General features: G+C 47.8%; 1 protein-coding gene across 8 annotated transcripts in view; it reads left to right on the top strand.

Annotated features, from left to right (window-relative positions):
• The window catches only part of EPB41L4B (erythrocyte membrane protein band 4.1 like 4B), a gene marked incomplete at its 3' end in the record, with an annotated part of 141,899 nt that overhangs the window by 60,554 nt on the left and 64,450 nt on the right, over window positions 1–16,895 (top strand). For all 8 annotated transcript variants that reach the window (XM_082623065.1, XM_082623067.1, XM_082623064.1 and 5 more), the window contains exons 7-14: window positions 3,592–3,712; window positions 4,812–4,899; window positions 5,058–5,146; window positions 5,443–5,512; window positions 5,613–5,782; window positions 8,204–8,313; window positions 10,575–10,605; window positions 13,832–13,865. In XM_082623065.1, the coding sequence (XP_082479191.1) occupies window positions 3,592–3,712; window positions 4,812–4,899; window positions 5,058–5,146; window positions 5,443–5,512; window positions 5,613–5,782; window positions 8,204–8,313; window positions 10,575–10,605; window positions 13,832–13,865 (713 nt within the window). The remainder of the gene's footprint in view (window positions 1–3,591; window positions 3,713–4,811; window positions 4,900–5,057; window positions 5,147–5,442; window positions 5,513–5,612; window positions 5,783–8,203; window positions 8,314–10,574; window positions 10,606–13,831; window positions 13,866–16,895) is intronic.

Here is a 16,895-nt window from a genome sequence, read left to right as displayed (position 1 = left end):
ACATTGTTTTGTTAGTTGCTGCTGTATAACAAAGTGAATCAGCTATATGTATACATGTGTCCCTATATCCCCTCCCTCTTGCATCTCCCTCCCACCCTCCCTATCCCACCCCTCTAGGTGGTCACAGAGCACCGAGCTGATCTCCCTGTGCTATGTGGCTGCTTCCCACTAGCTATCTATTTTACATTTGGTGGTGTATATATGTCAATGCTATTCTTTCACTTCGTCCCAGCTTACCCTTCCACCCCCAACCCCGCCCCGTGTCCTCAAGTCCATTCTCTACGTCTGCGTCTTTATTCCTGTCCTTCCCCTAGGTTCATCAGAACCATTTTTTTTTTTTAGATTCCATGTATATGCATTAGCATGCTGTATTTGTTTTTCCCTTTCTGACTTACTTCACTGTGTATGACAGACTCTAGGTCCATCTACCACTTTAGTGCTTACTATCTAGTGGGGACTTGGCATATAATAGGTGCTCAGTAAGTGCAGAATGAAGTTGAAGAGCCCCCCCACCCATGGACTTTGGCTGAAGGGCAGTCTGCCCATGTTGTCTGAAGGCACTTGTGTTGGAGGTAACCGTCTGCGCTAAATACAATGCTAAGTGCTTCACATCCATATTTTCCTAATACAGTGGTCCTTATGGTAAGTACCATAACCATGTGCAGTGGCTTGGGGAACTTGGAAATGGACTGTCCACTTGGACCAATCTGTATTTCACCAGCTTGCCTAGTTGCATCCACCCTAGAGTTTCTGAGCTGCCAGGAGGTCATACTGTCAGGCTTGGTGGCCCAGCAGTAGATGGCAGGGTGTAGTTAATGGGATGAAAGCATCCATGTCAGACCTGGGGCCGTCAGTCCACCTGAGAGGTTCTTCCTAAAGCCATTGGCACACGTCCTAAATGATTAGAGGACGATGAGGCACAGATGTCACCACCCTGCCTGCCCCCAAGTGATGAAGGCATCACCCAGCTCTAGGAGAACCATTTGCCTTGCCCTGCAGCCGAGGCAGACAAGAATACCAGCTGTCATTTGAGCCCTTCTTGGAGAAATTACCTATCTGAGTTGGAACCACAACATTAGTGTAATTTAAGATGCAGTCATTATGTCAGGTACAAAGAAAAACTGAAGATGTAGACACGGAAATGGGGAAGTTTTTGTCACATTGTCTCTCCATGTCCCCTCCTCCCCCCAGCCCATCAGTAAATGCTTCTAGTTCAGCTGCAGAGAAGCCGGTTTGCCTTGGACTATGAAGATCGCTAGAGAGCCTCTGTGGGTTTGCACAGTGAAAGTTTGTGTACTTCTTCCCATGCTTGAGCCTTGAATACGTGTCTTGCTGCAGTTGTCCTTGAATTGATGCCTCATGAGTTGTGATGCAGTGGCCCTGCTTGGAGGCTCTGCTCTTTAAGAAGTAATTTTATGGTTGATTTGGAAATTATTTCAGGCACAAAGAAGAAGGGAGGAGAAGAATGGGATAGTCATTTGTTGTGTGTCCATGATCTTGTTTCATCTTTGTCAGTTTCCCTTTTGTGGATAAGGCATCAGAGACCCAGGACAGTTAAGTGACTTGCCCAGGTCACACAGGTAGTATATGGTCAAGTTGGGTGTCAAGCCCTCCTGCCTCTGAGCTGTTTCCACCACGCCCTATACCCTTCACAGCTGGGACCCTGGCTGCAGAGTTCAAAGACTGAGCAAAGTGTCCTCTTGCCGGCAGGTTCTTGGAAGGCAGGCAACAAAGTGTCCCCCTTGCCTGATCTCGGGGGAACCTCGTCATTGACTTCTCGCTCCTGTGCTTGATGATGTCAGATGCACAGTTAATCCAGTCTTGTGCAGACACATCAGTAAACACAGGGCTCACTTTGGCCCATGGGTGCAGCATGGTTCATATCAAGGAGATATCTTCCCAGACTGCCCTTCTAGCCTTGCCAGGTCCCTAGCTTCAGGGTGACATCTTGGTCAGAGGTCAGTCGTGGCCCTCAGCCTTGGGAGCCCAGCCCTCACCTCTTCTGGGCAAATATGTCACGATCTTCATTTGTGACTTTGCCCAAGGCACCAAGCAGCTGCACATTCTGACCCAGACCACCTGGTGGCATTAGGGGTGCTGTCCAGTTGAGAGCTGCAGATGAGGGGCTGCAGTCAGGTGAGGGGACAGTCACTAGGTCCCCACCCTGTGTCAGACACCGTCTCCTGCAGTCCTCCCACCACCCCTCCGAGTATGGTATAGCTGCTTCCTCTGTGTGGACAGGAACATTTTAACCTCTTCTCCTGTGAGCCAACTGGAGTCCCTTTCCTGAAAGGTGGGCTCTGGGATTGGGGCTCAGAAGCCACTGGAAAGGGCTGCTGGGTTCATAGTGCGTTGCTGTCACTGGGGGTGTTTGGTCATTTGCTGGCTGGTCTGTGGGATGTCGTGTTAAGCCGTGATTCTCAGCGTGAGTTCCCTGGGAACATACTGCATCAGCTGCGTCAGCATCCCCTGGGAACTTGTTAGAAATGCAAGTTTTCAGGCCTTATTCCAAACCTGTGGATTTAGAACCTCCGGGGATGGGGGCCAGCAACGTGTGTTCGAACGAGCCCTCCAGGCAATTCCGGTGCATTCGAAAACCGCTGTCGAAGATGAGTGCTTTTCAAAGTAATGTGTGCACCACCCTCCTGGGCACGTGGTGGGTTTGCTGCAGCAGGTCCAGGGTGGGGCCTGCGATTGTGCATGGTGAGCAGGCCCACGCTGCTGGTCTGCGGACCACACTTTGTGCAGCAAGGTATCAGAGGTAATTAGAGTTCATAGCAAACAAGGTATAGAGGAACCCCTGGAGGATTCCTTTTCCTTCTGGGGTCTGCCTCCTGCACTGCAAGGGTAGGGGGAGTGGAGAGAGTGGACTTTCTCATTCATGTCCTGGAGGAATGGGCCCCCTGTGTCCTCGGGCCCTGCATTCCCTGGGGCACTGGGCAAGAGCCAGGACCAAGCGGCAGCTTCGGGCCTTTTGCTGGGATCGCCCGCGTGGCTGCTGCTCCCTTCTGCACAGCCGGCTCCCTCCCAGCTTCTGCCTGAGTTGCCGCAGTTGCTCCCGTGGCCTTCTCACGCCCTCCACCCTCACTCCTCACTCCTTCCTTCTCCCTCCTGCCAGATTTTTTCTCCCTGATTCTGCCTGTACCGCATTCTTGATTGGTCCTCTCCAGCACTGCAGACTCTGGAGTGCTGTTCAGACCCACCCTTAACGAGAGCCTTGTTACATGGATGTTGCTGGGTGGGTCCCCATTCCCTGCAATTGCCTTTTATTGCAAATTCAGACACTACAATTTTGTGGGGGAAATGTAATCAGGGCCTCCCTGGGCCAGAGAAATAGTCGGGAGAGGGATAGTCATAACTGAGATGATGGTGTATGGCCTGGTGGGGAGCACATTGGAGTGATTTCATGGGGATTCTGAACGTACATGTGGGGACCGAGTGGGAGTTAAATCCTCCTGAAAGCGGGGAGTTGGTTATACATGAGGGGGTACCTGTGCTGTTTACAGTCAGGCCAAGTGCCTTTGGACCTGGTGCTGCAATAACCAAAAGCATTCACTGTCTCCTGTTTTCTCCCTTTTATGAAACCTGCAGCCGAGCTTGGGGAGTGCGAGCTTCCAGAACATACACCAGAGCTTGTGTCTGAGTTTCGGTTCATTCCAAATCAGACAGAAGCGATGGAATTTGATATCTTCCAGAGGTGGAAAGAGTGCAGGTACCTTGATGCTACTATCTAACATTCTGATATATGCATTTGGTCATTTGTAAGCACTTGTCAGACTCTTCTATTGGATGGCAGAGGGGCTTTGTTGATGACTGTAAAATCGCAGCTCCAGCTCTTCACTACTTTCTCTCCCGTGCTTCAGTCCTGTTTTTCAAAGGCCCACAGGACCTCTCTCTTTCCAGAGATGTACAGTAAAAACCAAGCCATACTCCTGTTTCTTCCTCTGAAGTACAGGGCCTGGTCCTGATTTGCTCGTTGCATAGCCAGGGATGCCATGGCCATCCTGGCCTCCTAACCAAGGCAGAGGGGTGCTGCCTTGATCCACCCGGTCCCACACACCTGGGGCTCTGTCCATGGCCTGGACTGCTAGGGCAGACCCTTTAGAAATGTGTCCTGGGGTTCCTTACAGGGACACTCATGTCTGAGACCATGTGTTGCAGAGTTGTATTTCAGGACACGTGGTCACCACAGCTAAGTCCGGCCCTGCCACTTCTCTCTTGCTTTGTCCCTTTCCTCCCTTAGTCACCCTAGTCTAGCAGTTTTATGCCTGGATAACAGGGCCACCGCCTCTCCTCCCGCCCGGCCCATCTTCCCCAGACACTGCCCGTGCCCAGTCACTCTTGGACTCAGAAACCGAGCGTGGTTTCCCCTTGTCCCACAGCCATTCTGGCTCCTTTGCAGATGCAGGGTGACCGTAGCACATTCTCATATCCCATTGACACAACAACGTAGAAACGGGCGGGCGGGCGTGGAGTCTTGCCCCAGTCCCTGCCACACCCCACCCACGCTCCTCCCTGCACGAAGCCGCCGTGAGCAGCCAGCTGTGTATCCTTCCAGCCTTTCTCCTCCACACACGCGTGCACGAACCTACACACACACAGTCGTCTCCCTAAGCATTCCTATTATAAGCCCTGCCTTGTCCTCTTTCCGCTCAGTTAACAGTCTGTTCTTGGAGGTCGTGTCATGTTGATGTAAGTCGGTAGCCCTCATCCCTTTAATTGCCCCAAGCACCCCTTCATGGGGCCGTGCCCTTCAGGCTTGTGTGGGTGTACGCGTTGCAGTTCACATGTGTCTCGTTGGTTTTTCTAAGGGGAAAGAGCCCTGCCCAGGCGGAACTCTCCTATCTGAATAAAGCGAAGTGGCTGGAAATGTATGGGGTAGACATGCACGTTGTCAGGGTAAGAACCGTGTGCGTTTAAGTAATTGGTTTTCCCGGTGACTGAAAAACGTGTAAACAATGTGCAAACAAAGTAATGCGGTGAGGAAACTGTTTTGCATTCTGCTCTGTGACGACCTGTTAGAACCCTCTACCGACTGTGCCTTCGTTTATTTGTAGGGAAGAGATGGCTGTGAATATTCTCTTGGACTGACCCCGACAGGCATTTTAATCTTTGAAGGAGCTAACAAAATAGGCTTGTTCTTTTGGTAATTTAGTTTTGTCCTATATTAAAAATGTCTTTTCCTATTTTGTGGTGGAATTATATGTGATGGGTGATGATCGAGGGATATTTGCAACACCCAGATTCATTTTTAAAACACATGTATTCTTGCATTTGTGGGTGTCTGACAAATGGCAGTGGCGCTTCTGGATAATCACACTTAACATGAATGAGTGATTCCTGGAGCAAATCTGAGCTTAAACGGTAGAAAGGAAACGGCGGTGTGATGGGTAGACAGCGCTGCTGCAGACTGTGCTTTGAAAATGCTTTCTCTCTGGCCAGGCCAAAAATTACCAAAATGGATTTTAAAAAGAGCAAATTGACGCTGGTGGTGGTGGAGGACGATGACCAGGTAAGCCTTGCCTCCGTTCCTCCGCCTTGCTGTGAGTGAGTCATCCTGAGTCAGTGTTACAAATCCCCGCTCACCGGGACCCCCGTGCTTCACCTCCGAGGGCCGGGAACAGGAGCACACGTTCGTGTTCCGCCTGGACAGCGCCCGGACCTGCAAGCATCTGTGGAAGTGCGCCGTGGAGCACCACGCCTTCTTCCGGCTGCGGACGCCGGGAAACAGCAAGTCCAACAGATCGGACTTTATCAGACTGGGCTCTCGCTTCAGGTTCAGGTAGGCACCGTTTTTACAACACGGTCACGTGTCTTGTAGGAGGGCAGCCGTGATGTTTTGGTGAAAGGAGCAGTGGACCTGCATCTGGAGGCTTGGGTTGGACGTCCTGCCCCTGCTTCTTTCTTAGCATCTGACCTTTCGTGGAGTCGCCAGAGCTCTTCTAGCCTCCGCATCCTCATCGATAAGATGAAGCTAATAATCACAAAATTATTAACAGCTGACATTTAGCTGGAACTGTGCTGTCTAATACAGTAGATGCGAGCTACATGTGGCTATCTAAATTAATTCATGTTCAGTGCATTTAAAAATGTGGCTCCTTGGTCTCTCTAACCATGCTTCAGGTGCCTGGTACAAGTGAGATGGGTGGCTGCCACATTGGGCCGTGCTGATGTAGAACACGAGCGTCGTTTTGGAAAGCTCTGTCGACCACACTGCACTAGAGCTTCTCATGTACCAACTCGTAATCCTCCCCATGGCCTTAATGAGATGGGTCCTCAGGTTATACCCATTGTACAAATAAGGGAACTAGGTCTGGGGGTGGGGTTTATAATCTGCCCGAAGTCACAGCCAGTCAGTGGTAGAGCTGAGATTCAACCCCAGGCAGTCTGGGTCTTATGTCTTATATTTTAACCACTACTGTATCGCCTGTCACATGCCAACATCAAGAAATTTGGTGACAAGAATGAGAGCAGATGTCACCGTGTGTGTGTGTGACCCAGGCTGGGCTCAGGAATATTTGAATCTGAAAAGACCCTGAAGAAAGAGAGGTTTATTCTGATATATTTCTACTTACATTTCTAAGACCATGTCTCTCAAAGTGCATGAGAACTCCCTGGGTGTTTTTTTTTTTTTTTTTTTTTTTAAATATCCCCGTGGTTTTAATTTTCTTTCCTTGGTTACTACTGATGAGCACTTTTTTTTTTTTAAGGTTGAGCCTTCTTTCCATTTATTTATTTATTTATTTATTTTTGCCTGGGTTGGGTCTTCGTTTCTATGTGAGGGCTTTCTCTAGTTGTGGCAAGCAGGGGCCGCTCTTCATCGCGGTGCGCGGGCCTCTCACTGTCATGGCCTCTCTTGTTGCGGAGCACAGGCTCCAAATGCACAGGCTCAGTAGTTGTGGCTCACGGGCCTAGTTGCTCTGCGGCATGTGGGATCTTCCCAGACCAGGGCTCGAACCCGTGTCCCCTGCATTAGCAGGCAGATTCTCAACCACTGCGCCACCAGGGAAGCCCCCTGGGTGTTTTTTTAAAATGAGGATTTAGGACCTCATCTAAGGCCCTTGTAATCAGAATCTATGGGGACTCACGTGTGGCTGTATGAATAAGGCCTGGGAATGTGCATTTTAAATGCACTCCCAGGGTCGATTCCTGAGGCATGTTTACAGATCTGAGAATTGCTGTTACAAGATCTAAAACTTCACATGCTTTCATAACCTCTTCTCACACATGGCATGTCCTTGAACTCTATTTAAGATGCCAAACGATTTGTTCATTTCAAATTTTTCTGCTGTGCACGGAAATGTCTGTGCACTTGTGTTTAAAGAATCGCTTGGTTTGAATGTATTTTTAAATGCTGCAGAGGGGAGTGGTGGTGGGGGATCAAGTCCTTTTTGAGAAAGAATCGACTCATGGGTCCTGCGAAGGAAGGATGGAAGGAAGATGTCATAACTGCGAAGCCTGGCAGAGACGTTGCACGGTGTGCTGAAGTCTGCTGTGCTCCAAGTGAGCAGGGCTGGACTGTTGAGGTTGCCCAGGCGGGGTTTCCATCCTGGCAGGACACTTCCGTGGGACTTGGTCCAGCCCAGCGTGAGAAGGAAGGGAGTTTGGAGATGAGTTTGCCCCTTGGAGGCAGTTAAAGCAGGTGGCAAGTGGCTCCTTCCATGTGATAAATCATAAGCCGAGGGTGGTTGGAACGAGGCAGTGATAGATCAGACAAAGATAGCATTGCCTCCTGGAAGCTGTAGCTGGACGTTGGGTTGATGGAAAGCCTTGGTGAAAGCAGCAGTGTTTTTCTTGGCATAGCAAGGAAAGCCAAGGTTTAGTTAAGTGGTCACTGATAACAGCCTTTTAAAAGAGTTAAATGTCTACCTAATATGTTTTGGGAAAGGTATTTTATGTGTGAATCAGTGTTCTCTTAGTCAAATATTCCAAGTACTCAGACCTGCTTGGTTTATGTAGTCAAGTGGCTGGTACCTAAATTGCAGGTTTTGTCCTTTGGCGGAAATATAATACAGCCTGGATTTGGCAACAGTGATTTTATTTTCAAACGGAAGGCTAAATTTAGTGTGTGTCTTTACCAAACGAGTTTGAGATAAGTTGAAATTTACATTGGAGCTCTTGGAAATAAAAGTTCACTTCCAAATACGTATAATGTACTGACATTCTGATATTGGTAGCATGCAGTGAAATGTTTGCTTTCCAGTGGCCGGACGGAATACCAGGCTACACATGGCGCCAGGTTACGAAGAACCAGCACGTTCGAGAGGAAGCCTAGTAAACGCTATCCGTCCCGGAGACATTCGACATTCAAAGGTGGTGTGCTTTTCATTCTGTCTTGGAATTTTACACCATGGTTCAGTTGGTTAATAAGCCCCAAGGAGTTTGGCGAAGCAGTTTGTGAAGGAACTGTCTGCTGTTCTCTGTCATTCTGATGCTTTTGACAAAACCCCAGTGGGATTCTCTTGGTGGGAATCAGGCTACTCTCACCATCCAGCTGTCTTTAGTCTTTCCCATTGGATGTGTTCATTTCCTTCTCCCCCTTTTCCATGTTTCTTTTCTTGTATCTCTTTGCTTCTGTTGGACCTGGGACCTTAGGGATATCATAGGTAAACATGTTTCTTGCCCATGGAAGATGATGACATGTCTCGGAGGGAAGAAGAGTCCCTTCTCTTCTCCGTCTTCCAGTTTCAATTGGGGACATCAGTCTCGCGCTAACCAGAATTCTGACCACTTAAGAGCAGAACCAGAACTAATTAAAGACTAGACTCGGGGCCCACAGTCAATCCAAGCACACTGTGCCCTTGAATTTAGCTAGGCCCCAGGATGCTTGCCTTCTCCACCCCCCCTTTTCCGAACTCCCCGAGCTTTGTCTGTCATTTACTACTGTGGCCTCACACCTGCATGAGGCCTGGTACCCAGTTACAGGTTCAGTCAGCAAATGAGCAAGCCAGGCTCATTTCTATTTAAACCCGGCCACCAGATCCCATTTCCTAGCTCTCCTTTGTCCACACTTGATTGCTTCTCCATTCAGGACTATCTTTTTCCTTTTTTTTTTTTTTTTAAATTTTTTTTTTTTTTTTGCGGTACGCAGGCCTCTCACTGTTGTGGCCTCTCCCATTGCGGAGCACAGGCTCTGGACGCTCAGGCTCAGCGGCCATGGCTCACGGGCCCAGCCGTTCCGCGGCATGTGGAATCCTCCCAGACCAGGGCACGAACCCGTGTCCCCTGCATCGGCAGGCGGACTCTCAACCACTGCGCCACCAGGGAAGCCCTATCTTGTTCTTTTATAGCAGGACCTCTGCATCTCCCCACCCGACTCTTGTTCCCTCCCATATATCATTGTACTGGCCATTTCATATGTTTTTCTTGTATAACTCAGGACTTAGTGGGCCTCTGTGGGACCTGGCACCTGTGCTTTCCCATCTAGAATCTTTAACCTTGTGTTCCCCACTGTTTCCTTCCCTTTTGAACCAACGGTACAATAGCGTGGCAGCCAGAAACTCTCCAAAGCCATTCTTGGCTGCTTTCGTGGGGAAAAAATTGCCCAGAGCCCAAGGAATGTGGCTTCACTTTCAAGAAAGACCAGAGGTTGAGAGGGTGGGGCTGTGTCCAGGGAGGGTGACAGGTCCGTGAAGGGTGATTGATTGCAGGAACTGGGAGTGATGAGTGATGGGGTGGGGCCGGGTGGGGGGGCGATGAGAAAGCTGTCTGTCCCAAGGGCTGTGTTCACCTCCCTGGTGAGCATTATTATGCTTGTGCACGTAGCCAGTTGGGTCAAAGTTGCCCAGAAACACCCCGGTCGAAGGAAGAACTTTCTGGTAGGGCCATCCAAAGATAGTACCCCCTCTTTACAGAGTGAGCGCCCAGTCCCTGGAGGTGTACAGGCACAAAGGGAAAGGCACCGCGGTGTGGCTGCTGCAGAGGGGAGGGTGCTTGATGCCACGAGGTGGCCTTAGAGCTCTTCCAGACTCCAGGTTCCGTGCTTCTCCTCCACTACCCTTCCTGGTCTTCATCCTCTTTCCCTCCTTTATTTTACTGACATTTTCTCCAGCCAGAGTTCTAGCATCTTTGTGAAACCGTTAATGATTTTCCATGCTCCATTTTTCAAAAAACGAAGTGGTGTCTAGGTTCACAAGCTCTACCTCTGTCCATGGCCCCTTCCGCAGACTCACACCCCGAACCCAGTCGGAGGTGTCTGTCCCGAGCCCCCCTGCACAGGTTACTGCTTGTATTTCAGCCTGTCTTCGATCTTTCACGCCTCTGTCTCTGTCTGTGTCAAGACTGTGAGCTCCTTGAGAGCAGGGACTGTCTGTCTCTGCCTCCTAGGACTCCTGGTCCTGGGAACTAGCTCAGTGAGCATGTTCTGAGTGAATTGGAGGGTGGGGCACAGCAGGAGGTGATTTACTTTTCCTCCAGAAAGGAGAGGTAGCCAAGATGAAGATTCTGCCTCCTGGGGTTGGGACCGCTCTGAGATCACAGGAATCTCTTCCCTGATCATTGGTAACAAGTGGTAAAAATGGTAAAAATTGGTAAAGCTCTCTAAGATGTCATACTTTTCTGTTTTTCCTTTAAAGCAAGCAACCCGATGATAGCAGCTCAGTTCTGGTAAGTGCCCCCAGAGTCCGGGTATGGCTCTGCTCTCGAATTACTGTATTTGTTTGCAATGTTGACTTTTTCCTTAATACAGTTAAATCACAGAGTGAAGCACTGATGGTTTCCTCTCCACCCCCTTTTGCTGCTGCCTGGCTATACCGTCCGCCTGGCTTTCAATAAGTACACAGTAGAATGTTCCAAGACAGTTTGTTTTTTTGGAAAACACAGATGCTTTGTTTGAGTGGCTTTGTGCTTTGTGTATTGTGACAGTGAGTGATAAAGGTGATAGGAATGTGTATGGCACAGTGTGCTAACGGCACTGCAGGCAGTGATGGGAAAGAAAGGCCGTTCTCTTGAGCAAAAGCTCCCCGAGAACAAAAACTGGATCTGCTCAGTGATGTGCGGGTTTCATGTCCTACAATGTAGAAGACCTTTATCAACACCCAGTGAACTTCCTGTAGGAAGAGAACTTGTCACAAGGCTGAAACCCTAGCACCGGTGTCCACAAACTTTTTCTGTAAAGTGCCTGGTCGTAAATATTTTAGACATCACAGGCTCTGCTGTCCCTCTCAGCACCCTTCCACCCTGCCCCCCGGAGCATGAAAGCAGCATACACAGTATGTAAATGAACGACTCCAGCGTGTTCTGATTAAACTTTACTCACAAAAGCAGGTGGGCCAGATTCGGCCCATGGGGCGTGGTTGGCCGCCCCCTTCTCCAGCACAGGTGGCCTTGATCTTTCCTGTACATTGGAATCACCTGCTGAGCTTTGAAACCCTCAGCCAGGCCACACCCCAGGCTAATCGAATCAGTCTCCGGGTGAGGACCTGGACATCTGTGGTTTTAAAGCTCCCAGGTGAGTCTCGTGTGCTGCCCAAGAGGACACTGTCCCACCTGGTGTGTACTTCTCTTTCTCTCCCTGAAACAGTTGTTTTCTTATGTGAGTTTCGACCTCAGTGGACAGCTGTCATGCTAGAGAATCACAGACTGTGTAATTGTTTCGGCCCTTGTGTCCAAGCTCCAGCCTCTGGTAGCCCCATCTGGTTAGTCTCTGGTCATCCCAGGCACAGGTCTCAGGCTACTGGCGAGGGTGGTCTTTGAGGTCAGCATATCTTGGTGTGCCGTACGCCCTGGGCAGTTGGTAGTGTGCGGTGTGTGGAGGAGTGTGTTAGTGATCAGGGATCAGGAGGCCTCCCGCCCAGCCCTGGCATTTCTCTTAACTCAGCTCTGGGGCGGCCTTTTTCTCATCTGAAAACAAAGAGGTTGGGCTAGATCAAGTGTTTTTCGAAATTTTTTAGCTTTTGATTTTGGCCCACTAGGAGAAACCTGCCATGGAAGCCCAGTACAGAGAACAGACCAAAGCGGGACTGCTCTGGGTGACACCGAGCAGGGAGGGGAGGGCAGGGCTGGCACCTGCTGCTCACCCACCCCCCACATCCCACAGGCAGCCCCAAGGCACCTCCAAGGGCCCCAAGGTTCTGGAGAATGTAGCTGGCCGTTGTGTCACAGCTGGAAACTCAGCCTGGCACTCTGATTGCAGACGCTGCTTGCAGTGCCGTTCGGCTGGGCGTCAGATGTCTGGCTCTTCTGTCTGGGTTCAGTTCTCAGCATCTCACGAAGGGCTCCAGGGTCCTGTTGAACTGCTGTGCATCAGGCCTGGACCCCTGAGGATGGGAGGAGGTGGCAGGGATCCTGCATGGGTTAGTTTTAGGCCTGCAAGCTTGCCCTGTTTCCAGGATCCCTATGGCGGGCAGTATGCTGAAAGTATGCCTGTCAGCATGTCTTGTTTTTAATTCTCAGGGGCTTGTGAGTTACATTTCTTTCCTTTGCTCTCTAAGGAAGTGATTGTTTTGCTTGTTTGTTTTTCCCTCATAAAATTACATTTTCCTCTTAGCGTCTAGTAGAGATTATATATATTGAGAACCAAAATAAACTAAAAACCCAAATCTCCACCACACACACAAAAAAACCACCCAGTAAATATACCCTTTAGGAACAAATGAGCTAATAACCACTGTTCACAGCTCTTCAGTTGCTCTTCATAGCCTGTGGGATCCTGGGGGTGGGGAGGATTTCTATGGGAGCCGGGGATGAAACTGTGCTCTGGGCGCAGAGGTGATGCCAGGAAAATAGCACCTTGCAGAACACTTAGCCCTCCTGGTGAAATGCAGCCGGGGGTGAATCTGGCCCAGAGCCTGGCTCTGTGCACTGGCCCTCTATGAAAACTGGAACACAGGGTTATTTAGACCCTAAGCAAGACTCATAACAATGAAATGTTTTCCTCTCATTGCTGGAGGAGCAGTAAACCGTGATTTTGAACACGCCACCCTAGCAGCCTAGCCCGATGATGGTGCTGGGTTGGTCTGTGGTTTCTCTGGCAGATGCCGAGCTTGCATATTAAATACATTGTGTTTTGCACCAACTGTCTCCACCCATACTTTTGACCAGAGTAGTTATACTTCAAATTCCATTAAAATAGGATCATGCATGAGGAGCCTGGAACCTTTCCACAGGTTCTCAGAGAGCCAGCGTGGCTTGGCAGAAAGGATACTGGCCTAGGGGTTTTGCAAATGTCAATTCCGGTCACGGTGCGGCCATGGACTAGCTAGCAAGTGTCCTAACATCTCTGTTAGGCAACAGTTCCTTTATCTGTAAAATGAGGTGGTAACATTTATTGACCTCATAGCCTTGTTGTGTGGATTAAATAATAACAGATGTGAAGTTCCCAGTACAGAACCTTATGTGTAATGAACATTCCAGAGTGGTGGCCACATCATGGCAGCATTGTTGAGAGCAGTGGGACCCACAGTGGTGTATGCTCAGAAGTGGCTTGTGGCCCTCCCTTGAGCTGGAGAAAGCCCTGGACATCACTGGAGCTGCCCGGTACCATGGGCCACCCAGCAGTGCCGGGGCAGGCCTGGAATGGGAGCTAAAATTATTTAGTTTGCCCAACTGAAAGGACCTCCTTTTTGCCACCAAAATATAACATTATAAGCACGGGTCTGGAATATGACCTACATATTTCTATTTGTGAGCTCTAAAGTGACGAATGAGAGCTGCTGTTTGGTTTCCCCAATTATATGTTCATTTAAGCTGCTAGTAACCAAAAAAATAGTATTTTGTAAAAGTTGCTAACAGAGTAGCTAGCACCTAAGATTAGTTTACAACTGTTAAATAAATCAGTAATAATGCCGCTTTACAACCTGTTATATTACAATATTTCTTTTCTTTTTTTTAGCTCTAAAACAAATCCTGAAGTCCATAATTACCAGGTGAGCTATTGCTTTTAAAGGTTTTCATGTCATACTTCTTAAAGTGTCTAAATTTTCCACACTGAGCAGTCGTTGCGCTTATAATCAGGTTTGGAAGAAATAACAGCAGTACATGTTTTTCTGAGAAAACAGTAAGAGGAGAGCCTTCTCCCCTGACCCCTGCTTCCTCTTGGTCATCTGAGCTGCCTGTTTTTCTTAACCTTGTACACTGGCAAGCAGCAGGGATATATGTTCTAAGTTTCTGGGTGGTCAAACACAGCCTCTCGGGGGCACTCAAGTGAGGCCATTTTTTGTCCAAGTGTGTTCTAGGCCCAGGAAACATGAGTCCCTGGAGATGTGCCCCCAGGAAAGGATGTCTTGGTCACATGTTTGGGAAATGCTGCATCCTTCATTCCCTTCTCGGATCTTATGGTGCCCATTGGGATGTCAAAAGTGCTGAAAAATCCTTCAAGGAACACACGTTTTATTTTTTTAAGTCCAGTGTTTCCGCAAGTCATTTGACTGTTGGACAACCTTCCCACCATAAGAAAAGCTGGCTTCCCCCACCACTTCTGTTGGTGGTGTGTTCATTTCCATCAGTGGAATAGTGGTTTCTAGAACCTGCTCTGTAAAGCACTGTGCTAGGCCTGTTGCCTGCAGAAGGAGCGGAGATGGGTTTCCATGGCTGATGTTCTGCTCTTTCACAGGATGACCGTCAAGGCCCGAACCCCCTGCCTGCCCACCAGCCACTGCTGTGGGTAGCTCTCGCTGGCTGTTCGCAGCCTTCTGAAACCTGGGTCCAGCTTAACTTTTCTACATTTATTGTCCCTGCTCCTTAGCATACATCATGTGTTCAGTTCTTAGAGAATCACATCGTGTTTTTTAAAACATCTTTATTGGAGTATAATTGCTTTACATTGTTGTGTTAGTTTCTGCTGTATAACAAAGTGAATCAGCTATAGGTATACATATATCTCCATATCTCCTCCCTCTTGCGTGTCCCTCCCACCCTCCCCATCCTACCCCTCTAGGTGGTCACAGAGCACCGAGCTGATCTCCCTGTGCTATGCGGCTGCTTCCCACTAGCTATCTATTTTACGTTTGGTAGTGTATATATGTCCATGCCACTCTCTCACTTTGTCACAGCTTACCCTTCCCACCCCCCATATCCTCAAGTCCGTTCTCTAGTAGGTCTATGTCTTTATTCCCATCTTGCCCCTAGGTTCTTCATGACCTTTTTTTTTTTTTTTTTTTTAGATTCCATGTATATGTGTTAGCATACGGTATTTCTTTTTCTTTTTCTGACTTACTTCACTCTGTATGATAGACTCTAGGTCCATCCACCTCACTACAAATAACTCAATTTCGTTTCTTTCTATGGCTGAGTAATATTCCGTTGTATATATGTGCCACATCTTCTTTATCCATTCATCTGTTGATGGACATTTAGGTTGCTTCCATGTCCTGGCTATTGTAAATAGAGCTGCAATGAACATTGTGGTACATGACTCTTTTTGAATTATGGTTTTCTCAGGGTATATGCCCAGTAGTGGGATTGCTGGGTCGTATGGTAGTTCTATTTTTAGTTTTTTAAGGAACCTCCATACTGTTCTCCATAGTGGCTGTATCAATTTACATTCCCACCAACAGTGCAGGAGGGTTCCCTTTTCTCCACACCCTCTCCAGCATTTATTGTTTGTAGATTTTTTGATGATGGCCATTCTGACCGGTGTGAGGTGATACCTCATTGTAGTGTTGATTTGCATTTCTCTAATGATTAGTAATGTTGAGCATCCTTTCTTGTGTTTCTTGGCAATCTGTATGTCTTCTTTGGAGAAATGTCTATTTAGGTCTTCTGCCTATTTTTGGATTGGGTTGTTTGATTTTTTTGATATTGAGCTGCATGAGCTGCTTGTATATTTTGGAGATTAATCCTTTGTCAGTTGCTTCATTTGCAAATATTTTCTCTCATTCTGAGGGTTGTCTTTTCGTCTTGTTTATGATTTCCTTTGCTGTTCAAAAGCTTTTAAGTTTCATTAGGTCCCATTTGTTTATTTTTGTTTTTATTTCCATTTCTCTAGGAGGTGGGTCAAAAAGGATCTTGCTGTGATTTATGTCATAGAGTGTTCTGCCTATGTTTTCCTCTAAGAGTTTGATAGTGTCTGGCCTTACATTTAGGTCTTTAATCCATTTTGAGTTTATTTTTGTGTACGGTGTTAAGGAGTTTTCATTCTTTTACATGTAACTGTCCAGTTTTCCCAGCACCACTTATTGATGAGGCTGTCTTTTCTCCATTGTATACTCTTGCTTCCTTTATCAAAAATAAGGTGACCATATGTACGTGGGTTTATCTCTGGGCTTTCTATCCTGTTCCATTGATCTATATTTCTCTTTTTGTGCCAATACCATACTGTCTTGATTACTGTAGCTTTGTAGTATAGTCTGAAGTCAGGGAGCCTGATTCCTCCAGCTCCATTTTTCTTTCTCAAGATTGCTTTGGCTCTTCAGGGTCTTTTGTGTTTCCATACAAATTGTGAAAATTTTTGTTGTAGTTCTGTGAAAAATGCCATTGGTAGTTTGATAGGGATTGCACTGAATCTGTAGATTGCTTTGGGTAGTATAGTCATTTTCACAATGTTGATTCTTCCAATCCAAGGACATGGTGTATCTTTCCATCTATTTGTATCATCTTTAATTTCTTTCATCAGTGTCTTATAGTTTTCTGCATACAGGTCTTTTGTCTCCTTAGGTAGGTTTATTCCTAGTTATTTTATTCTTTTTGTTGCAGTGGTAAATGGGAGTGTTTCCTTAATTTCTCTTTCACATTTTTCATCATTAGGTATATAGGAATGCAAGAGATTTCTGTGCATTAATTTTGTACCCTGCTACTTTACCAAATTCATTGATTAGCTCTAGTAGTTTTCTGGTAGCATCTTTAGGGCGAATCACATCATTGTTGCCCCATAATTTTTTCCCACTGTTCTTGGCCCACACTTGTCTGCTGGGAAGCTGTCACCTCCACAAAGCCTTCTTTGAGCCCCTTGATTAGAA

Source organism: Mesoplodon mirus, assembly GCF_964341445.2.
Source record: "Mesoplodon mirus genome assembly, chromosome: 1".
NCBI classification, from domain to species: Eukaryota; Metazoa; Chordata; class Mammalia; order Artiodactyla; family Ziphiidae; genus Mesoplodon; species Mesoplodon mirus.
This window is presented reverse-complemented; position numbering and strand designations above follow the sequence as displayed.